Genomic DNA, 24,401 nt, shown 5'->3' with positions numbered 1-24,401 from the left:
TTTTCTACAGATGTTTCAGAGTGAGCTAATAAAATGTGCCCTGACACAAATGTTTTTATACAAACAAATATAATTGAGAGTTAGAGAGAAGGGGTGTTGCTAATAATATTGAAATTCATTCCTTATCTTCCTCTCTTTTAATTACTTCAGGGGTGTAGTTATTTTAATTTGGCTTACATAAATGAAGCTAAGTGTTCAACTTTACTGCCAGGATAGAGTGAGTGCTCAAAGCACGTGGAGTTTGGAGCAAAAACAGCCCGTGAAGGATTTTTTTTCCTGAACCTGCTGACAGATCTTATTTATTAATTGTTGCAATAGAGTCATATAATATTAATTTTGTCACAGTAATAACTTTCTGGGAGGATTTCAAGTTAGGGATCTAATTCTGTACTGTCAAGTGACCCAGAATTAACACTGAATCTGGATTATATTTTTGCATATTGATGCATTATTCAAACCTATTCAGGGAAAGTGTAATTCTGGGTATAGTTCATAGGTGGTATCCTGTGAACCAGGTCTGCACAAATTAGACAGGAGCAGAAATTCAAAAGTTTGTTTTTTCTGTAGGTGTTGGTGCTGTGGCAGAGCTGCTGTATAAAAGAATCACTTCTTTTATAAAAATAACTATTTTTATTACATTAATATTATCTTAAACAATTTTTTTATTAAGAATCACTTGGGCAGAGATAATATTCCAATCCTCTGTAGCAGTTCCTCTGTCTCCATCCCTGTGCTGTTCCAAGGAATCCAGTGGAATCCAACTCCAAGGAATCCAGTGGAATCCAACTCCTGGATCAGTGTTCAGAGCTGGACCCTTTCCCAGCTTACCTTAGGCATGACTGGAACATCAAACATCTTGTATTACTCTTCTAAAGATGATATTCCCCATTAAAAACGTGTTTGGGGTAGGATTGCTGTCCTGGAGTGGTGACAAAGTGCAGCTGCAGATGGATGGAGATGGTTTCCTGCAGATTCCAACAGTTCAGTTGTGTGTGAAGGGAAAGTGGCACCTTTAAAAACCTTTAAAAACAGAAAGTGTGAGGAATGTGTTGCAGTCCAGCAGTAACTGCTCTGAACTGAACAGGCTGGTGCAGTCTGGAGGAAAGATGCTCTCACATGAAAGAAACTGTGGTTTAAAGCTCCCAGTGTGTCCCACTGGAGCCTTTTAGAGCTGTTTTAAATGGTGCTTTTCCCACCCAGATCATGTCTGTGGGGAGGGGTTTGGAGGGGGGTCGTGGAAGAGGCTGGAATGGTGCTGGGATGGTGTTTTATCCAGGTCTCAGGGAGCATCTCATTTCCATGTTAATCTTCAGCATTTGGGATCTCCCAATAAGGAAATCACCACTGAGAGACAGCACAGAAAACATACCATATAACTGCAATCTGGATTAGAGAATATATCCTTGGACATATTCAAAGTAAGGCAACTGGAGGAAAAACAACATAAGAGATGAACAGACTGGGGCTGTTTCAGAGCAAACATCTCCATCCCTTCCCTTCCCTTCAGCTCAAGCACTGGTGAGATGGCAAACAATTATTGCCTGAGAAGGCAAAGCATGGCTGGAATAACAAGCAGCAGGTTTTGCTCCAAAATCGTTTTCTTTGCCCAGCCCATGCAAATTAACACATTAAAACCCACCCAGTTGTTCTCGGTTTTAAATTCAAGTGCAAACTACTGGTCAAAGTCTCGATCAGATTTTAATTAATCAGTGAGTAATAGGAGAATTAATCTTTGCAAATCCCACAAATGTCTCACTGTGTGATTTTCAACATGATGTAGGGTAGAGGAAGAAATTGAATTTGGGAAGGAGAGTTGGGAGAGGTTTTCCCAAGATTTGCAGCCATTCAGAAGCAACTTTAGCTTGGGCAGGGTTTGTGTCCTGGGACAGCCAGTGGGAGATGGCAGAGTCAGAGGAGGGCCCCAAAAATGTGGGATGGGTAGGGCTGAGGTCTTTCTGGTGTTTCTCTGTCATTTGAACAGGCCCAGAAGCCCACACTGGGGGGGTTGACATCATTATGTGCACCATTTGCACTGGTTTTATTTGGGTGTGGCTGTGATTTCCTGCCTGTCCTGTTCAATATTACCTTGTCCTTGCTGTGGGATTCCTGAGGAAGAATTTTTCTCTGTAAAGCTCTAAAGCTTGTAATAAGCCTTCAGCCTATATGATAGTTTGAGTAGTCCTGGACTGCAAAGGGAACTGAAATACCTGTGGTGGAGCATCAAAGCAGAGGTTTGGAGAGGAAGGGCAATTAAAAACGGGAAGAGGAATAAGGGCTGGAATGAAGCAGGAGCTGTGGTTGAGGAAGGTTGTTTCAATTGCCCTCCTATCTTATTTGTGTTTTTTTCTTTAGATAAAAAAGTTAATCTGAGTTTCCCATGACCATTGAATGGCAGAGAGGAAAACCCAGATGCTGAAATGTTGTTCCAAAATCCCCATCCCTGGAAGTGTCCAAGGCCAGGTTGGACAAGGCTTGGAGCAACCTGGGCTGGTGGAAGGTGAACCTGCCCATGGCAGGGGGTTGGATTGAGATGAGCTTTAAAGTCCCTTCCAACCCAAGCCAGTCTATAGTTTTATGATTCTAAAAGTAAGTGAAACTTAAAACTTTTTTTTTGTAGGTAAGTGCCATAATTTAAAAATCAAATGCCAGCTACCAATTGTGAATTTTTGATGTTGTTTTTACTCAGCCAGTAGTTACACATATAGGGATAGATTGACTGATCAGTTACTACTTTAAATTATAGTTTTTAAACTTTTTAAAAATGATTAATTACCTGGTTTGTTGCTCAATATCTATTTATATTGTGCATTTTTCTTTGCTGAGGACTGCTGTGGTGGAGTGGTATTTAGGAATATCCCTTGACCTGTACTTTAGCAATATTTTAGCCTGTGGAAATGTTTCATCTTTCCCCTTCAAATATGGAGTGAGCTCCAGAAAGCCTCTTTATTCTGCTACAAGTGGAATGATCCTTGCTTTCCTTGAGTAGCACAGGGGCTGCAGTGAACCCTCACTATTTGTGCCAGTGTATATTAGTGTATTAAAAGTAATTATTGCACATAAAGTGCAATGAGCAGAGTAACACTCATGAGCAGAGTAACCTCTTAACAGGAGGGACCTCAGTTTGACACTGAAGGTGTAATTTTAGGTTCAGTGTTGACTCAGTTGGGACTTTCTTATTTTTCCCTTTTTTTCCCTGCTCATTGTTGCTGTGTGAATCTCTCCTGAGAGGGGCTGGGAGAGCAGGGGAGGAAATAAACTTCCTATACCCGGAAAAGCAAAGGCAAACACAGGCTCTCAACCCTGCAGGGTGAGCTCACCGGGACAGGGAGGGCTTTTCTTTCTGCAGCCTTCATCTGTTACAATCTTAACTGCCCGGGCCCTGTAGAAGAGAGAGAAATGATTTTCAGTTGGCAGTTTTCCTGTGCTTTTCCTTATTGTTTTAATGGTTTCACCTGAAAGGAATTTTTGATGAGATCTGTATCAGTTGCTATGAAGGGGCATTGTAGTGGCTCAGTGGTTTGGTTAATGTAAAATGACTTGAACAAGAAATTTTCCTGGGAGACACTTTTATGCCTTTTCTGTCGTTTTGTGGAACTTTCAGTGCTTAATTGATTTAGAAAAAAATTGTGTTTTAAGTGAAACGTGGTGAGAGAGAGTTACCTTTTGGTTGGTTTTCTTTGAAAAAACATCAAATTGCTCACAACCCACCGGTGCCAGTGGGAATCTCATCTCCAGGGAGCTCTGGCAGTGCCCAGGGCAGTGTGTTGTCCCTCAAGGGTTGCTTTGTGATGTCCCCATTCCAGGTGGTGTTTGAGGCATGGCAGGCACCACCAAGGCTACACACTGTGTAAGGGAGGAGTATCTTGCTTGCTTTAGGAGTAAAGGAGAGAATACAGTGCTTTTACCAGGGGAGAATGAGGTTGTTGCTGAGGATCAGTGAAGGAGCTCAGTGTGAGTATCTCAATATCTCCTGATGGAGGCAGCTTTTAAACTTAATTGATTTTTTTAAATTTTTAAATGAAGACCTACGTTATCAAAATGATAACAGGGGGCTGAAATATCAGTTTTAATTAGCTGAGGTCCTAACACTTCACTGCTTTAACTTGACTTGAAAATGAGAAGTTGGTTGAATTCTGCAGCGCGGCCGTTGGGACAGCGGGTTCTGTGGGCAGGGTTTTGGGTGGAGAACAGGTGTTTTGGCTCTTTATATCTTCTGAAAGAAATGCATCAGTTCCTTCTGGGCAAATGGAAAATCATCCCAGCAAATGGAACCTGTTCAGTTGGCTCGTGGGTTCAGGAGGATGGAGTCACGTGGTGGTACCTCCGTATCCGTGTGTTGCTTCGCCCCGGGGTGAAGTCACCCTTTGTGCTGCTCAGATGGATAAATCCAGGAAGGGTGGGTTTTGTAGAGGGAATTCCTGCTTTCTGAGCCACGTGAAGTTTTGGAGGGGCCAGCAAATCCTGGAGGAGAGGACCCAGTTGACATAACCCACTTGGATTTTCGACGGTTTCATCCAAAGTTTTTCACCCAGAGACATTTTAGAAAAGTGAGTGGGCACAGCATGAGAGAGTCTTGTCACAACGAGGGATGGGCTAGGATGGAAATGAGGGGAGAAATAAATGCTCAGCTGTCACGGCAGAGGGATGTCACCTGGAGAATTTGGCACCAGGCCCTGTAGGATCCTGCTAATTAATGGGCTCAAACATGAAGAAGGCTGGAGGTGATGCAGACTTAGAGCAGTCAAACCAAGGGATGGCTGAAGAGTTGCAGAAGGGCCTTAAGTCTTTAATTACTGATTAATACCAGTGAATGAAATGCAACCTAGATAAATGGAAGTGCTGCATGTGCTGGAAAAACACATGCAAGTTATAGAAAATTATGGTTTTAAACTGTTACTGCTCAGTAGAGAATCTTGGGATTATGACTCGTAGAGCCATGGAAACATCAGCTCAGAGCTTGGCAGCTTTGAAATCTAAACAAAGCAAAGGAATCTCGGTGAGAAATGTTGGGGATTAATAGGCAAGAAGTAGTGAATAACTCAAAGCATCGTGGAGATTTGGGGAATGGCCACGTCCTGAAGGCTGTGAGGGTTGGTTGGCTCGTTTTCCAGAAGGAATTTTAGAGCTGGAGAATACTTAGAGCAGGAGAAGGTTGATCAGAGGTGTGGAATGACTTAGGTGGAAGAGGAGTGACGGAGTAGAGAGGAATTGTGGAGATGTGTTTTAAAACCAGAGTAAACAAAGTGCAAATTTGAGGTGAAATGTAGGCACACACCATGTGTATCTCTCAGAATGATGCAATGCACCCTTTAAATCACTGCTGAAAGTAAGGTTGTGCCACTTTTCTTGGTTTTTTTTTAGTATCTGTCTCCTGTTCTTGCCTTGGCTCCATTCCTGGGAGGTGCCCCTGAGCTGGGGAGCTGCTTCACTCGTGGGTTGAGGAGGGATTTGTTCTTGGGTCTTGTGATCTGGAAAGGTTAACGTGTTAAATGAACACATCACACAGCTGGGCACTGGGGATTGGGAATATTGCTTTAATAGCCAGGGCCCAAAAGCCAACAACAGAGTCCTTCCTCCTTCCCTGTGTGTGTTTATACAACATAAAAGCTCTCTGTGGTAGCTGAGGAAATATGCCTTTTTTTGGACTTGTGTTGAGACTGTTCTGAAGTGCTTTCTGCAGTATTGTTTGCATTATTTTGCTTTAAAAGCAGTAAACTTTGGAAAATGTGATATCCATACTCGGTTTAGATTTAAGATAATCCAGTCTAGCTACAGCACTGCGAACATTAAACCATTTTTCGTGTTTCAGACTCGTTCTTGTTAAAGAAAAAAGCCTTCCTGATATGGATGGTGATAGAGCCCCAGCAATTGCTGTATTTGCTGTAACACATCTTGATGTCAGAAATGTTTTCCTGCAGAATTCGCCTGAGGAAATTTTGAGACCATTGTTTCTTCACAGACATTGTTCCAGAGCGTAATAAAGGTGAATCAGAGATTTTGGCTTTGTGAGCTGGAGCCAGGGGTGAGACTGTGCTGCTGTTTAGGGCTAAGACTAAAGTGGGAATTTAACCAAAGCCCTGAATTCTTCCTGCTCTGGAATAAGAATTTGGGTGGAAGTGGGGTGTGTGTATTAGAGATGTGTGTGTAGATGTAGGATGCTGTGGAATGGGGAATTCTGCTCCACAAAGAGAATCTTTGCAGTCTTGGTAACACCTCTGTGCTGATCCTCCTTCCAGGGCATGAGTGATAAGAGTAATGTTGGAGTGATCTCAGAGTTAGTGATGCTGCCACAGGAGAAGGAAGATGTAAGTGAGGGTAAGATTTGGGTCTCCTTGCTCTCACCAGCAAATCTACCTGCTGGCTTCAGAGAGAAAAGGTGTGAGTGGGTGTGGGTTATTCCTTGACTGGTCCTCTCAGTTCAAGTATTCAGACACTCCAGGCTTCAGAAGAAGAGCAAACCAGGTTTTTTTGCTGTTCCTTGTTTTTTTTTTTTCCCTTGGTTGTGCACCCTCTTCAATGCCAAGAAGTGGATAGGATTTGGGATTTGCCTCAATGAATGAGGACATGAATTATTGTTGATTATACATAATATGCATCCTCTCCACCTCTAGGAGGCATTTAGATTTCCTCCATATGGCAGACTATACGTAGTAGTTAAAAAATCAGATTGTTTTTATAGTTATGCAACTTTGTGAAGAAATCTCACCCTTCACTGCCAGAGTTTTATTAAAGTTAAATGGGGGAGGGTGTGAAGGCTTTGTCTCAGAACCAAACCAAGGCTGCAGTATCAGTCTGCTGTGTTATCTTTAATTTTGATACACACTTTGTGATACTCCCTTGTCTCTGTCCATGAGTCATGGACAGAGCGCTTCCTGTCCCAAAATGAAGGATAGCACTGTCCCCAAGCATTCTGGGGCTGGAGTGACTCAGAAAAGCAGCAGAACTGCAGCATCACCAGCACCCACCTTCCCTGGTGTGAAACAGTGCAGGGACCACGCAGAGGAGGAGGCAGGAGGGATGTGGGAGACAGAGCACAGCAAGTTGCAGGGCAGGTTTCTCAAATGCTGCTGTCCCAGCTGCTGGGGGGACTGGAGCACACCTGAGCCACAGGCAATGCTCCTGAGCATTGTGTGCTGGTTTATTCTTGGGATAAGTTAAGAGGCTGCTTGGTGTTCAGCCAGCTCCTTAAGCTGTGGTGATGCAGTTTGCAGGAGTCACACTGAGAGCAACTCAGTCTGGGCTTTGGGAAGTGCCCAGCTCACTTTGCTTCTCTCCCTGTGAATGTTTCCTGCCTGTTACTGTTTTATCTCCTCGTGGCTCGAGTCCTTTATGGCCCCATAACAGTTTGCTTAAAGATTAGCTCGTTTTTCCAGCTAAAAGAATCTCACTGAGCTTTCAGCTCTCACTGCACAAAGCAACCACACTTCTTCTTCTTCTTCTTACCAGCACTGTAACTCTTCATATCTCCATTTTTCCTGCCCAGTGCAGGATGAAACCCCCCCTGCCTGTTGTTGGCTGAGGAGGACAGGATGGAATGGAGCTCGAGTGTCCAACACTGGATTCTTTTGAAGCCTGTGATGTGCTGTGATTTCGCTGCTCGTACAATGGCTTCATTTATAACTTGTAATTTAAACACATTGTCTGAAGTAGTCAGGCCTATATTAAATATCACTTACATACATCATAAAAGATAAAAGGTGTATAAATAAGCCCTTTCCTTCAAGTACTTATTCCTCTGTGTGTTCCCTTGTTGGAGGGTTTGAAGAAGTGACTTGAAGCGGAATATCCACTTCTGCCAAGTCCCAGTTTTCCTGCAAGGAATACTTTGCCAGCTATCAAATAAATGACAGTCAAATAAAACAAAGTCTCACTTAAATCCCCCTTTCTTTGCTGTGTTTCACTCTGAGATCTGGTCTGTAGTGTTAGCACACTGTTAACAACACAAAAAACTCTTGTTCTTTTTATTCTGAGTGTGGATTCGCAGATAAAAAATCCCTTGTTTTTTCTTTCTGTCTTCCCTCTGTTTCAACTCAAAGCCCAGGTTGTTTGTGGATGTTAAAACCTTCGTATTATTGATTTTGCTGAGCACAAGAAATGTTTGAGAAAGAACTGTGACTCCACAATATGTTTGATTGACTTTGTGTAGGGACACGTGCTTGTCCCTGAGAAACCCGTCAGTAGGATGTTACTTTTGTTTCATTCCACTGCAGATCATTCTGTCCTCTGGCAATATAAAACCAAATGAATTCAAATAAACCATTCAAGCTACTTGTAATATTTCTGTTAAAAACCCCCTCTCTCTCCTTTAAAGATTCCTTTCTCCCCCCTCCCATCCCGTTTCATTTTTCCAGGTTTTTTTCTCCATCTACACTTGCTTGTCTCTCCTGGTAATTGTTTTCATCTTCACATATTTCCACGTGGTGTATTTACAAAGGGGAAAGCAGGCTGGGAAGAAGGGTTGTGTTTGAGCACTTGCTGCAGTTTCTGAAGGAGCACAGAAAAGGTTTTGACGTTCTTTGAAATTGGGTTTGTTCCGTAGGAGCTGGTTAAGGAGTTTTGGAGTGGGTATTTTATATCCTTGGGGTTTATTTTATATCCTCAGGGGTTATTTTACATCCTCAGAGGCTTCTGAGCTAAAGGAGCAGCACAGTGGCAGCTACTGAGGTGCTTCCTGGGGTTGGGAGCAAGTTCCCTGTGCACGTGTCCTTCCAGACAAAAGTTAAATGAGACGAACTTGGGAAAATTGAGCCCAGTTCTGGCAGGAATTAAAAAAAACCAAACAAACCAAAAAGCAGATCAAACCCAAAAATAGAGCAGAGGGATGAGGGAATCTTTACCAGTCCGTTCTGGAGCCATCTCCAGCCAGGCCCTGCCTGTTCCCAGCTGCTTCCCAGCCTCCTTCCTTACCTGTCCGACACAGCAGTGATGGTGGGGTGTGGGCCCAGGGATGGAAATGTGAACCCTTGGGACAAAGCCACGATGCAAATGACACTCCTGAATCTTAGAAATTTCATCCTTCAATTTGTCAGAAGCCCAGGATGGCTTGGGTTGGAAGGAACCTGGAAGATCATCTACTTCCAACCCCTCCCGTGGGCAGGAACGCCTTCCAGGAGAGCAGCTTGGGTTGCAGATGTTTGAGCAGTGTTATTCTGTTCAGTTCTTGCTGAAATCCCTGGCAAAACTTGCAGCAGCATTGGGAAGGTGGGAATTGGCTTGGGATGTTCCAAAGGCCTGCTGTGTTTGATGCCCTTTCACTGTCTGTGGCATGTGTGGGCCATGAAAACTCCTCTTCCAGGTATTGACATCTGTGAAAAGTCAGATAATTCCAATAATTCTCCTAACCCTGAATTACTCTGGAAGGAGAATATTTTTCTTGGTGCATTCTTCCCAGAACCCACCATTTTCTGGTCACATGGGCATGTTTGGGAGTTCAGCTGGTTAATAAATAACAACTGATCTGAGATAGAGCAGAGGGGGTGAACAGACAGGTTGTGCTCAGTTATTAAACATGGGATGGAGGTCAGAGTTATTAAACATGGGATGGAGTTCAGAGTTATTAAACATGGGATGGTAATTAACAGTCTGGAGGCACGAGAGAGGTGAGGGTTGGGGAGCACCAGGCACCTCAACAACAAACCAGCGACAGATCGCCGGGGAAAGGCGGTAAATAAATGAGTTTATATATTTTGATAAACATTGTTAAGGTGCTGAAAAATGGGATTATCCATTAATGACTGGGAACTGTTTGTTGAGGGGAAAATAATAGTGGGAGCTCCTTGTAATTTTCCTCTAAAACCAGGAGTCTGAGTTGGTAAGAGCAGAGTGGGAATGTCATCTGGATTTAACACACAGGGCAGTTCCTTTTCTTCTTTTTTCTTTCCTTTTTTTTTTTTTTTTTTAGGCACATGGGGTAAGCAAAAAACTCTTGATTTAAACCGTGGCCAATTTTCTGATTTTTTATTTTTTTTCCATAATCCCATTGATGTCTGGATGCTTTCCCATAGTTATTTAGAGTGATGATCATGAAGAAACTGTTGCCAACTTAGAATATGGTAGAGTGGATTCTTGCTTAATACTGTTGAAAATCAGCCAAGACCTATCTAATTCTGGACCAGAGTGCTGTGTTGGGTGGTTTTATTTGTGGAATTCTTGATTTATCAATGGTGTGTGTTCCTGTGTAATGAACTGTGTAAGTACAGTCATTATGTATGGTAACATATGATTCAAATCTTACTTTTAATTAGAGAATAGGAGGTTAAGAAGACAAACTCTTTATCAAGATGGAAACATGAGACTTGTTTTCCAGATTAGTCCTCAGTCAAATTAGGTCAGTCCTATTTACATGAGTGTAATTTAAAGAATATTGCCATTTTCTTGATCTTTGATTTGTTACATGACAGGCATCATTAAACCACATGTTTTGCTTAAAAAATGAATTTATGTAAGTTAGAACTGGAATAAAGACTATTTTTGTCAGTATGTATTTTGTTTCCAACATATATGTATGTGCAAAGAATTTAAACTGTGATGTGATTTGATTTTAGAATACCATCCAAGCTTACTCAATTTATCAGATGAATACCAGCTGGTGCATCTGACAGCCAAAACTAGAAAAATAACCTCATTTAAAGATGGAAATCCCTATTCATGAGACCATTTCAGAGCCTTTGCTTTCCAGCAGGACTGGTTGAGCAGCATGTTCTGATCACTGGGGTAGTTTTGGTTTTCAAAGACAGATGGTCATTGTGTTTAATGTCTGTGTATTAATGTTCTGTTGATAAAAGTTATGAGTAAGTTGTTAATTTCTCTGGGAAAATATAATTAAACTGTTGAGATCAGGGGCCATGTGACCTGTGCTACGCTTGGTTCAGAGGCTTCAGACTCAATTAGCTCTGCAGAATTGCTGTGAACTTTTACCTGTTTGCTTCAGTTATGGGGAGAAAAGGTTCCTTTGTTTACACTAAATAGAAAACTGGGGGTTTTTTCAGCCTCTTGGGAGCTTCTCAATCCTGATGTTCACTATTTTCAAATATAAGATGAGTGGTTCACTATTTTCAGATATGGGATGGTTCATCTTGAGAGATCTCAACAGACTCGTTCCTGGGAAATCAAATGCTCTGGTTTCATTTCAGACCATCCCTCTTTCCAGCTCCACTCAGGTTGCTCTGGGTGGAAGCTTTCCTGGTTTTGTTTCTCGACTCTTAAGGCTTTAAGTCTTTTTTTTTCTGTCATGGATTTTAGCTTGACAGGAAAATACTGCAGCTGGGACATGTGCTGCTGTACCTGAAAGCATTAATTGGTTTTGTAGGCGGTTGTCTTCTGGGTTAGAGTGACAGGAAGGTGCTGAATTTTGACACCTGAAAGTGTTGACAGTACAGGGATTTTTTTCATGGACCATTCTTACCTGTTGCAATTATTTCTGCATTAATTAGGAACCCTCCTTTTGGAGGAGCTGGCTTCGATTTTATGCCTTTTTGGTGCCCTCATGCACTGGGATATTTAAAAATTGAGTTTAACTTGCAACCCATATCCTCATATATTTAACAGAATATAGGAAAAGCTCTTCTTAAGAAGTAGTTGAAGGCAAATGTGATGTTACAGGGGATGGTCAATGTGTGTCTTTTTGCCGTTTTGCACTTTTTGGTTACTTTTAACACATTCTTCTGCAGAAGAACTCTGTAGTTATTGCCTCCACAGGTGTATAAGCAAGAAATTATTTGAGACCTCAGGCCTGCAGGTGACTGCTTTGTGTCTGAGCTGCTTAACTCCCTCCTCTCCTGAATGTGCTAAACCTTCATTCTTGTATTTCTTGAGTGTCTGCTCACTTGGCTTGGTGTCATTATTCCTAACTTGTGCTTTTTGATAGCATTTCTTTGTTCTCTTATTAACTGGCAGCCCTGAGAAGTGAGATAGGATCACTGCATGAATTTATGGAATGTCTTACAGCTTTATATACAAAATTATTCATATAAGACCATTGGAGAAGCTGCTGTTACGGTTGTGAATCCCAAATAAAGCTGTCATTTCCTTCTCAGCATCCTCTTGCAGTAGCATAAAAAAACCTCCCTGAAGTGGCTGAGCAATTATTCTGCTTTGCTTTAAACTTAAGGTGGCCTCAATTTCCTGGGATTTTTTTGGTGTTTGTTTGTTTGATGACAAATGAGATGTGTCTGTATTTCCTTCTGTTTGCTGGTTCTCAAATGAGATTCTCTCAAGGCTGTTCCTTCCCAGCCCCTTCCTTGAGCAGCCCTGGGCACGAGGGCTTCACTCAGCTGGTGTGAGGAGGGGAAAAGGTCCCAAATGCAGAGAGTTATCAAAAAACTTTTTCAAGTGGATGATTTCTGTTACAGTGGATGAAGTTGAATAAAGTGGTGGATGCAGTGGGAAGGTAAACATGGTATAGGAACTGTGCAGTTGAATTGATGTTTCTCTGGGCTGAGGATTGTTCCAAAGGAAAGAAATCAGCTGGATGCAAAGTCAGCAAAGGGATCTGGGGGTGAAGTGTTTTCCTGCTCTCCTGTATCACATTCTGACATTCTCAGTGGGTTTTGTTTCTAATTGTGCTGTCCCTGACATAAGTGATTCTGGTGTTAAAAGCAATCCTTAGATTGTTTGGTTTTTTTTTTATTATTGTGGAAGTTGGGAACGTTCCTGTTCCTCGGTGACGTTTGACATTTGCCAACCTGGATGGCAACTGGAAGTTGTTGGCTGGCAATTCCCAGTTGGATTTTATGGGCAGAAGTCCCAGTTGGCAGCAGTTGCCTTCTTCACTGATGGGCAGAGGCAGAAGGAGTCTGGAGCCCCAGGACATTGTGCAGTTGGCAGGACAGGGACTGTCTGTGCCCCTGTTAACCCGACTCCCACCTTGAGTGGGGAGGAAACCAGCAGAGCAAAGTCCCTTCTGGGTTGGGAGGTGAGAGTTGAGATGCTCAAGGACTGCTCCCTTCTCCCTGCCAAGTCCAAGAGAACTTGGAAAAACAATTCTGATATAATAAAAAGAGCTAATTTTAGTTTTTTGAAAGCTGTATGTTATGACTTGCAGCCATACCACGGTTTTTACCCCCCAAACTTGGAATATCTGCAGAAACCCTGGCTGAGTGTTGCTCGTGATTGAAACACACCAGTTGAGATTTATGTGTTTAATCAAGAGGGAATAATTCTAAAATTGATTCTCCCCTGCCCCCAAAACTGTTTGTGTATTAGTCTAAATGTATTTGTTGTGATACAACACGTCAGGATTTATAACTTTCATACAGTTCAATAGCGGAATTTCCAAATATAATTAGAGGGTTAAAGGCATTTAAAGAATAAAAGCACTTTAATGACATTCAGCTTTTATTGACAACCCACTAATATCTGCTGCATTCACATAAAGATTTCTAATGGAATCCTGGGAGCAGATGAAAGCTCTGCTGTTGAAAAGCTCGGTGCAGATTCATCAGCTCCGCTCTGGGAATGCAGATGGGGAGCTCGGAGCTCCCCCAGCTCAGGCCAGTGCTACTCTTTGTTTTACAGGGGATCCCATTAAGAGCTGGAGTAAGGAGATAGATGGCAGCAGACTGAAACATTTATGAGCAGTTATTTTGAGTTATTAGGTGAATGTTTTCGGTTTTCCAAAAATCGTAACCTTGCTGCTTTTGAAAGAAAGAATTTCTCTTCGCTCGCTCACCTACCTGAGGTGTTTGCAGGTACCTGATTTGTGACCAGTTAAAAGAATTGTGGAGAAAGCTGAGTGTTATAAGATCCTTTTTGGCTTTTGTCTGTTTAGGATCTAAGAAATATTTTAATTTTTTTTTAGAATCCTAGAATGGTTTGGATGGGAAGGGGCCTTCAAGACCATCCAGCCCCACCCTTTCCACTAGCCCAGGTTGCTCCAAGCCCTGTCCAGCCTGGCCTTGGACACTTCCAGGGATCCAGGGGCAGCCACAGCTTCTCTGGGAAATCTGTTCCAGGGCCTCCCCACCCTCCCAGGGGAGAATTTCTTCCCAATATCCCATCTAACCCTGCCCTCCTTCAGCTTAAAGCCATTCCCCCCTGTGCTGTCCCTCCAGGCCCTTGTGAAAAGTTCCCCTCCAGGGACTTCCTTTGTGTGACAAAATATCTAATAAAAATGCTCTTTAATCTGAATGTGTTTGGGTTTATCCTCCGTGGGGGCTCAGTTAAAACAAGTTCCACCCCGTGCTCTTGTGCTCTCCGGGGTTGGACACTCAGCCACGAATTTGGAGCTGGGTCTTTTTAGCAGTTCAGTTCCTACCAGAGGTGGATTCGGGGGCAGTCTGGTGATTTGGGGCACACCCAGGGCTTGGCAGAACCTGGGAAGGGAATTTGGAGAAGGAACATTGCTCCTGTCCCAGGCTGTGGGATGAGCTGTGTTTCCAGCCCTCTCCCAGGGCTGTGCTGCTCGCTGGCTCCTCAGTTCTTTTTCCACAGAAGGGAAGAGTGGAAGGCAGGGAGGTAACTGGCAGCCCTGAGAAGTGAGATAGGATCACTGCATGAATTTATGGAATGTCTTACAGCTTTATATACAGAATTATTCATATAAGACCATTGGAGAAGCTGCTGTTACGGTTGTGAATCCCAAATAAAGCTGTCATTTCCTTCTCAGCATCCTCTTGCAGTAGCATAAAAAAACCTCCCTGAAGTGGCTGAGCAATTATTCTGCTTTGCTTTAAACTTAAGGTGGCCTCAATTTCCTGGGATTTTTTTGGTGTTTGTTTGTTTGATGACAAATGAGAGGTGTCTGTATTTCCTTCTGTTTGCTGGTTCTCAAATGAGATTTCTGAAACAATGGATTGGTGGAGGCTGTAACACAATATCATCAGCACAAATAAAACACAGGCTGGGAATAAAATAGCTGCTCTGGTCTTTTTCAATAAGTTACAAGATACATTTCTCGTGGCTTTTTGTTGATGAACTTGTTCTGAGTATGTGATGACAGAGCAAAGGGCCAAGGACTGAACCCTTGATTTAGTGCTGGATCCCTCTTGGGAGCTGTGTTTATGTAAGGATTGAGTTTAAAAAAAAACCCAATGGGGAGGTTGCAGGGTTTTAGCAGGAGAACTTGCTGGGATGAAGGGAAATATTTGGAATTAACATCCTGCTTGTTAAACAGTGCATTATACGATGTGTGTCCGAGGGAAGGTTCTCTGCTTTTCTTCTCCTCCCGACTGAAAAGCGATGAGAGGGAAGAGGCAAGTGACTGAAATTAGTGTTGATTCCCAGATTTAAGAGCAGGAGCATTCACTTTTTAATTGTTAGGCTAAAGAGCAGGGGCTGCCTGGTGCTTCCAGAGTGACACTCTGGGAAATCCATGGGTTTATTCCTGGGATGGGATGGTTGTAGCTCAGTGCATGTGGGGCACAGAGGGTGCTGAGAAGATGCTGCTAAATTCTCTTGTGGTTTTTTTATGTCTTTCAGGACTTGCAGTGAATGGAGGAGGACACTTTTTACTAGAGGTTTAACTCGTCTAAAGATATCAAGGTAGGAGAATTTTTCCTTCTTACAGTCCCACTTTTCTTTGCAGGAGTTATTGAATTGTTTAAATACAATTGCAGTTCTCTTCAGTTGTTTCTTTGCTGATCTGTGATCACCTGGAATTGGAACATGGAGCAGGAGGGGCATTGTCTTCCTGTATCAGTTTTACTGATTTTTATCCTGATTGTTTCTGTATTTAGAGAAAAAGATGTAGGAGTTTTCACATATTAGTGTTTGATCATTCCCTGTCTTTCCCTACTGGAGGTGATCGACAGGAAAACAGATGTAATAAAATTATACATGGGATTTTATGTTATTGAGTTCATTCTAACTAAAATATTGATACTTTTTTGTAAACAAAGTGTATAAGAGGGACACTGCATTCTGTAGAAATGTACTTTGGTATCTTAATTGTTTCAAGGCTTTTTTTATATAAAATCCAAAATACTCTGTGTGCTGACAAAATCTCCAGTGCTTGCCAATGGATTGAACTTGACTTCTGTATTGAATATTCTTGAGGCTTGGGCAGGTTTGCAGAACAGGCTTACAGCAGCTCCTTAATTAGGTCTGTTATCTAAGATGTATTTTTGATGATTTAAAAATTAAGCAAATAATTCACATTTCCTTTAGTGCCTGAGCAGTGAAGTGCTGTAGCATTTCCCCACACTTTATACATTGCCTAGTTTTTCGTTTTCATTTTTCTGTCACACCAGTGTGCCTTCAGAAGTAACTTCAGACTGAAGGGAGCCTCGAACAGGACGTGCAGTTTGGAGCTGGTGTGGTTTTGACTGATGGGTTTTTGGCTGCTCCGGGTCTTTGCCAAAAGTTGAAATGCAAGAATCTCGCTGTGCTTCAGTCCTGTGGTGCTTTGGGGCAGAATCAGCACTGTTGGTCCTGGCAGAGGGAGGGTTGTTGATTCCAGCTGTAGGAAGTGCCTTAAAATTCCTCCCAAGGCAGTTTAATTCAACTCAACTTGTGCAGGATTGTGCCACGTTTTAGTTCAGGCTTAAATCCCCGTTCATGTGGTTGTTGATGGAGGCAGCTACTAATAATGTTTAAAATATGATTTTAGCTGTTCTGGGCAGCACAGAAGGCACTAAAAGCCCTGCAGAGGAGTTGCTGGAAGTGAGGTGATGGCATTCCTAACTTCCCTGTGGTTATCATTGCTCTCCAAGGCTCTATAATTGACATTGTATATGGAGACTGGAAGAGTCCCTCGGGAATTGTCTGTATCATTAATCCAGAATTAGAAACCAGGTTATGCAAAATGACAAAGCCCTGTTCAAAATTAAATTTCCTTAATTTCAAGGTCACCACATGTTCATGTTGAAGAGAGAACTGGTTCTGACTTTTGACTTTCTCCTCATGAGTGACTGTGTTCTTTCTATAGAGTTTCTGATCTTATTTTAAGTAGGTGGTAAATCCCAACACTTAAATAAAAAGCATTGCTGGAGAAAGCCTTTTCCCAGAAGAGTAAATTCAAACTTTGAGTGAGAATGAAGGTTGCAGGGTGCATTAGCTGGTGTTCTGTGGTTGGCAGGGTTATCTGCTGGTTGTTGTTGAGAGTGGTGAGTTCTCTGAGCTCAGAGTGAGTCATGAGCTGTCTGTCAGTGCCATCTCTCCTGGAGCAGTTGTGCTTTTGTTCCCCATCCTTCTTACTCAAAGTATGACTGTTCTAGACAAAAGGAAAAACAATGCCCTGTTAGCAGAGGATGAGGAACTCAAGCCTGCCCAGAGCTGAGGGATGAAGGGTCTTGTCCTCCTGCCTCCCAGCTCCAGGGGCTGCTGCAGTCTCCGTGGCCAAGCTCTTTAACCCTCTGGAAGTGCTGTTTTCCAAGCACAGCACCACAGTGAGCTGTTCCTCAGACTCAACTCTGTGGGTTTTCATAATAACACAGTGCTTGTCTCCTTCCTCTCGGGCTCTAACTGTATAAAAATTACCTGTGAGCACGAACCCCACAGACTTGAAGTGAACATCATCACCACAGACTCATCAAGGGATATGTTTGGCCACATTCACCTCGGGGCTGTTGTTGGGAACTCCACAAACATGGGATTATTACCATGTAATGCTCTCAGGATTGCTTTTTAACTGGGGCATTACCAGCTGCTCTGTTTGATAAAATGAAAGGAGAGGTTGAAGCTGCTTCCTTGTGAGGCATCGTCGTGTTGACTTTGCTGCCCACGTGTTTCCAGGGGGGATGCTGGTTTTGGTGGTTTATGGATCTGTGTTTATGTATTTCCATCAAAGACAGCTGGAGAAGCAAAGAAAGTGGGGGCATCTCAGGAGGACAGGAGAGAGCACGAGTTCCAGGGGTCAGTGCAGGATCTGTAGGAAAGACAGTCAAGATCCCTCCAAGTATTTGAGGAAGGGCCCGAGGGGATGAACATCAAGCCCCCCATCACCAATATTAGTCTTCAGGCTTTTGGGAGGGAACAAACATCAAACAATTCATTTTTGTTCACACACAGTTGTTCTAAAGCCTATTAGTTTAGAGAACTTCGTTTAATAAACTCTTAATTGCTTAAAGACCTCTAATTGGTAGGGTTTAGTCCTTTCAGTTCCTTTGTTGTTTTCCTATTTCCAAGTAATCCTCGAAGTTCTTGGCATGCTTGCTGGGTCCCAACAATGCTGTTTTCATTCCTGAAGTTCCTGGAAATATTTCATCTCTGAATTTTGCTCCCGTGTGTTTAAAGCTCACAAAAATATGTGTTTCTTTTGACTTCAGTGTTGTTGTAGTCAGTTATTCCCACTCTGGGGTGAGTCAGGGTGTTCTGGGAGGCAGAGTTTAATGGATTGGATCATCCTGGATGATCCAGGAGCTTCTGGTGGTTCTCAGTGGTGACATGTGGCAGCCCCAGTCCTCCTGTGAGCGTCCAGGTGTGGCTTTCAGTGTTCTCTGGTCCCCGTCACCGGGCTCTGTCTCAAAACATCCTCTCGAATTTCACGACAGTTTTAAAATGAGAGTTCAGCTTAAACTCTGAATAATTGATTTGAGGAGCATGGGAAGTTTCAGTCTGGCAGCAGCTACAGATTTCTGTGTACAGTAGGAGTTTTATGTGGAGTTAATGCTTGAAAGCCAAACTCTGTCGTGTGTTTTCCTTTCATTTATCAATTTCTTTCATCTTGTTATAATTAGCTTTAGAAATCTGTCACTTGTATAAAAAAAAGTCCTTGTTACCTCTTCCTTCCTGAAGCTTGACTGCTCTTTAAAAGTGGTTTGCTAATTTATGAAAGGTTAGATTTTCTGTTCACAAAAAATATTAATTTAGGCTTTACATGTTGTTAAATCCTGAAAACTAATACTCAGAAAGGTTCCCTTTTTTGGCATCTTAATGTAAGATACTTATTATGCACACTTATTAATTTCTGCTGTGGTGAGTTCAGCTTTGCTCATGGAGAGAGAATCTCCCAGGAACCTTTGAGAGGGAATGTTTTATGAGTAAGGAGTTTTTCTGTTATTTTGCATAACTGAGTGGATTTTCTCTCAAAGGACTTTGGGGTGGGTTTTGTTTGGTTTTGGTTTGGTTTGGTTGTTGTTGTTGTTTTGGTGATTTGTTTGTTTGTTTGTTTTTGGGGGTTTTTTGTTGTTGTTTTTGGGTTTTTTTTGAAAAACACATAAGGAATCATTCTTTTAAAAAAAATGTCTTTCCATCATTCTTTTTGGGAATTGAGGGAAAATTCACTGGGGAATGTGATGCCTCAGGATCTTACCAAGTGGACAAAGGAGATGAATAAAGGAATGAACAGTGAGACTCTCATTGCAAAAATGTGTTTTAATAGAAGTTTGCTGATACTTTTACTTTATCTATCAATATAATGTTTTGAGAATTTTTGACTCCATAATGTTCATAAACTTCTGCTGAATATTATGAAGGTCCTGGAAGCAAATTGTGTCTTCATTTGCTGCTGCCTGACCCAGCCAAGGAGCTGCTGGGATCCCGTGGGCTGGCACAGAGGTGTTCCTGTGCACAGCCTTGGACTTCTCTCTTCAACCACAAATTAATATCTAAAGAGGCAGCTGCCAGAACTGTTGAACCACCTCCAGCTTGGCAATAAAGGCCTTTTTTTTTGTTGTTAAGTTGTCCTTTTCACCCATTGAGTTAAAGCTCTGCTGTGCTGCTGAGATTCGGGAGCATCCTTGTAAAGCACAGCCTGGTTGGGCCTTCTCCTGGCTAAAATTTCAATTATGAACATGTATAAAGAAATCTGTTTCTTTTAAAGTGTTTGGAACACCAAAATGTTTACAGTAGCTTTATTTCCTACCAATGCCTGTCCCTTGTGGGTATTTTCACTACGGAGGCGAGAAAGGAACCGAAAACTTAAAGGGGAAATAAAATCCTGAAGAAATGTGCTTTTCACATATGACTTGGTGCATTCCCTTCCTCTTTTTGTAGTTGGAAACCTGTGGAAAAACCCCAGAGTTCTAATCTGAGGATATACATTTAATAGCTTCTCCTATTAACGTGCACAGAACTTGCCAGCGGTGGCTCAGCGATGTTTGTCCGACTCACTGCACATCAAACACCCTTTTGAACAAGAGCTTAGCTTTGCTAATCAGCTTTCTATAAAGAAATAATTTTATTTTTAGTGAGGTGATCAGAGAAGAGGAAAATACGGGGATCTGGCTTTCTGCTGGTGGTATATGGGTGAAAAAAAAAATTGCTGTGATTTTTAATTCATTTTTTTTTTCTATAAAAAGAAGCCAAACCGACTTCTGTGGGCTGTAATAATGTGTAGCCACCCAAAATGTGAAGTGGTTTTTGCAGCCTGTCTGCAAACTCTTGTCTTAAAATTAAGAAAACAAAGCAATAGGCCTTAGTCATTGCAGAGGATTTAATGAGCTGTCCCAGATTTGTTGGGGCTCAGTGCTCAGTGTAAGGTTGCAGAGCTCAGTCTGCCTCTACCTCCCTTTTGGGTTTTTTTTTTTTCCCCTCATCATATTCGTGCTGCTGCCTCCTCATGCTCCAGAAACTGCTGTGGATTGTGTATTTAACTGAAATTTAGATTTCTTAGAGGATAAATGTCCACGGTTTATGTGGACATAAACCAGACTCTTGAGCTGTTTGTTCTAAAAAGGCATTGTAGGGGTTGTACCTTTTTATTCACCTGCTGATGCTGTTTGGAGACTGGTGCTCACACAAGTCTTCATTAGGTTTGGTTAATTCAAGCTACAGGTGAGAAGATAAATGACCAATAAAGTGTAGGAGCTCTTGGTTGCCCGAATTGATGACAGTTATCCCGTGGCAGTGGAGATGGGAAGGGATCCCCATCACATTCCTGCAGCTTTTGCTTCTGCTGGCACAGGGAATTAACCTGGCCTGGGAGATACCTTGAGGAGCTTGTTGGGGGGTGAAAAAAGGCCTGACCCAGCTCCTCCTCATAATGTAATGCTATTTGCTGTTTAATCCTTCTAATTCCGTGAACTAATAGGAGCAACAGAATTTTTAATTTGGAGTGCTTATTCTTACATGTTCTTTCTGGCTCAGTGTTAGTGAACAGAGGGAGAGCTGTGACCACGTGTGCTCAAAGCCACAAAAGGACGTGGCTGTGCATGAAAATGGAAACCAGCAGCTGGTTCTGGTCACCTGCTGGACCTGCTGCTCTGTGATGTGCAAACCTCACTCGGGATGTGAGTCTGGTGAGAGCTCACACTCAGAGTTCCTCACCACTGTGTGGGATGCAGTGAGAAACCACGCCAGGAGCTGCTGCTAAACTGAAATCACAGAATCAAAGTGGTTTGGGTTGGAAAGGACCTTCAGGATCATCTTGTCCCACCCCTTGCCACGGGCAGGGACACCTTCCACTAGAGCAGGTTGCTCAGAGCCCCATCCAAAAGACCTTTCTTTCCATCTCCCACCTGGGATGCTTCAAAGGGGACCTAAACTTCATTTAGGAGCCCTGGGAACGAGCCTGAACACCAGCTCCTTGTGTTTTGGTGGCCCAGGTGATGCTCTTGTAATTCATAGATGCAAGTGAAATTCTGGTTCTGCATTTTCTGTGTGATATTCATCCGTGCATGAATCCATTCTTGCACACAGACAGACCCTAAAACCTGCTTGTGAGATCTGATAAGTGAGTGGGAACTTGTGGAAGTCAGGACAGGCTGGAGTTGCTGTCACCCCTCTGTGCTGCCTGGGGTTTGGGATGTGTGTGCTCCAAGCTGCTGCCCTGGAATGCTGGTGTCTCTCTGTGAATAAATCATATTAAAAGGACTTTCAGTGGCCTTAAATATACATAGAAAGCTCTTTGAACTGGGTATTATTGTATTAACAGACTTGAAAATATCAGATAAGTGAAGAAACTCAAGATGGCATTTCCTGAGCATCCTCCAAGAGGAACCTAATATTGTTACAGGGGAAAATGTCATTATTTATTTCTACCAGATGAATGTGTTACCTTGTAACTGTGGAAGCTCATGTGTACAATAGAAGGAAAATTGTGGTTTGTTGTATGTCCTGATCAAAGACTCTTTACAATCCTTTTGGTCTGGTTTGGAGCTGCTTTTGTTGGAGGTGTTTTGATGCTTTACCTGCTTTAATAAGTGGCTGTTCCCCAGCACAGGCTGTCACTGTGCCTGGTGATCCCAGACACTCTTTTATCTTCAGCAGCACTCAGACAACCTTTTTTTTTTTTTACCTGAGACATACAGAGCAAGGAAAATGTAGGGATAATGTTTCTGTTTGATTTTTTGCATCAGTTACTCCGGGTTTGAGTGACTTGTCTCCTCATGACAATTTATTCAACTCACAAAGAATTTGACAGTCAGCCACGGCTGGAGCCGGGCTTGGTGTCAGCAGGATTGATTTTCTGAGCAACAGGAAGGGCAGCAACTCCTTCTGATGGGTTTGGCTTTAACAGAGGTGGGAAATGGAGGCATTTTGCAAAATGCTGAGTCTTTGCCACTTCAGTGTGATGATAATTCAGTCAAACTATTTGACAAAATAGGCAGGTGCTGGAAATAGCCTGGAGAGCAACGAGGCTGGGGAAGGGACTGGAGCACAAGTGCTGTGAGGAGAGGCTGAGGGAGCTGGGGGGGCTCAGCCTGGAGAAGAGGAGGCTCAGGGGAGACCTCCTCACTCTCTGCAACTCCCTGACAGGAGGGGGGAGCCAGGGGGGGTTGGTCTCTTTTCCCAGGCAACCATCAGCAAGACAAGAGGGCTGGGTCTGCAGCTGTGCCAGGGGAGGGTTAGGTTGGAGATTAGAAAGAATTTCTTTGCAGAGAGGGTGCTCAGCCATTGGAATGGGCTGCCCAGGGAAGGGGTGGATTCTCCGTCCCTGGAGGTGTTTAAGGACAGACTGGATGTGGCATCAGTGCCATGGGCTGGGAACCACAGCGGGGTTGGATCAAGGGTTGGACTGGATGATCTCAGAGGTCCCTTCCAACCCAGCTGATCCTATGATTCTATGATTTTATGAACTGAAAACAAGCTGAATGGTGGGCTTTATGTGAATGTTGATTTTCGTTGTTAGAGACTGTGTTGACAAAGTAATTTTTCATCATTTTAAGTTTTTCTCTCGGGTTTAGCAGTTTTTTTACCGCTTCATAACTGTTTCTTGTTGTCCAAATTGGAGTTGGTTTTGATTTTTGTCCACCTGTTGTTCTGCTTCCTGCAGTGTTTGGGATACACCGAGTGGAACGGGATCACCATGTTTCGAAACAGTCTCAAGATGCTTCTCACAGGAGGGAAGTCAAACCGCAAAAACAGGTCCAGTGGTAAGTAACAGTCACCTCCTCGAGGGTGGGACAGTGACAGCTCTGCCACCACCCCTTCCATGGGTGTTCTGGGCTTTTCTTCTTGTTGATGAGCACATGGGCTCACCTGAGGATCTCAAAACATCATTACACTTCATTTTAATGCTGTGATTTTAATATTTGAAAATACGTGTATGTTTATTTAAAGCGTATGTAAACCATCATCTGCTTTTATTGGGGAGACGAGATGTAGGGAAAAACAAGGAGTAAACAAACGTCAAGGTTCGTGTTTCGGTTGTGGAAAATAAGAAAATAACTTTTTTCCCCCCTCTCAAAATGCCTGTGATAACTGTGGCAGTGAAATCTGCTTTGTTACAGGCAAAACTGGTGATGGCAGCAGCAATTTCTTTTTTTTTTTGTTTGGTTTTTTTAAACTTTTAAACAGGAGGGAGAGAGAGGACTGGGAAGAGGTGGAATCAAAAGAGTAATTGCCCAAATTTGGTCATCGTTTCTGCCAGTCTCCTTTTTCCACCAGCCCAAGAAAGGAGTTTACAATTAGCACTGGTTGATGTGGCTTGGCCTGTTTGATCCATGATGGAGATCAGGGGAGATTGTAATTGTGAAGCAAAACATGACAAAAATATTGATAGGCTCGAAAAACGTTGTTTTTTTTTATTTTTATTTAACTTTTGTAGTTATTTCCAAAAATGGAGTGTTGGCAGGGTGTAAGAGCTTTTAATTAGATCTTTCATTTCGATTTTTTTTTTTTTTTAAAGCCATCTGGCAGCACATTTTAAATATTTTGGGATACAGTGTTTATTTGTGCTCGTGCATCTGTGTAAATAGTACATATGGATGTTCCTTGGGAAGCCATGAGTGAGGATGTGGAGAAGCAGTGGTGATAAATTCAATGGAAAAACGGGCTGGTTTCCTTTGGGTGAAGTGAGTTATTCTGTGTTTCAAACATTGCCAGAATTTGCCCCCTCATTTTTAATGCGTGGTGAGAGTCCTGGGTGTCTTGGTTGGATCCTGAAGATGTTTTCATGAGGAGTTCAAGCAGTTCATCCTGGGTTTGTGCTTGGTGTGGATCTCAAAGCAGGAAAAAGGCTGTTTTGCCAGGACTCCTGTAGGAATTCGGGCTCGAGGTGGTGATTGTCATCCATGGCTCTGGAAAGGAGATTTTCCCTCTGTAGGAACTGCTGGTGTTCTGCTGCAGGAGTGGGTCATCCG

The 24,401-nt window shown here is 42.7% G+C and overlaps 1 protein-coding gene across 7 annotated transcripts in view; it reads left to right on the top strand.

Annotated features, from left to right (window-relative positions):
• TANC2 (tetratricopeptide repeat, ankyrin repeat and coiled-coil containing 2) overlaps positions 1 to 24,401 on the top strand; it is a 238,360-nt gene that overhangs the window by 16,523 nt on the left and 197,436 nt on the right. For all 7 annotated transcript variants that reach the window (XM_064636755.1, XM_064636760.1, XM_064636753.1 and 4 more), the window contains exons 2-3: positions 15,418 to 15,480; positions 23,093 to 23,192. In XM_064636755.1, the coding sequence (XP_064492825.1) occupies positions 23,126 to 23,192 (67 nt within the window). In that variant the 5' untranslated portion in view covers positions 15,418 to 15,480; positions 23,093 to 23,125. The remainder of the gene's footprint in view (positions 1 to 15,417; positions 15,481 to 23,092; positions 23,193 to 24,401) is intronic.

This window comes from Pseudopipra pipra, chromosome 26 (assembly GCF_036250125.1).
Source record: "Pseudopipra pipra isolate bDixPip1 chromosome 26, bDixPip1.hap1, whole genome shotgun sequence".
NCBI classification, from domain to species: Eukaryota; Metazoa; Chordata; class Aves; order Passeriformes; family Pipridae; genus Pseudopipra; species Pseudopipra pipra.
This window is presented reverse-complemented; position numbering and strand designations above follow the sequence as displayed.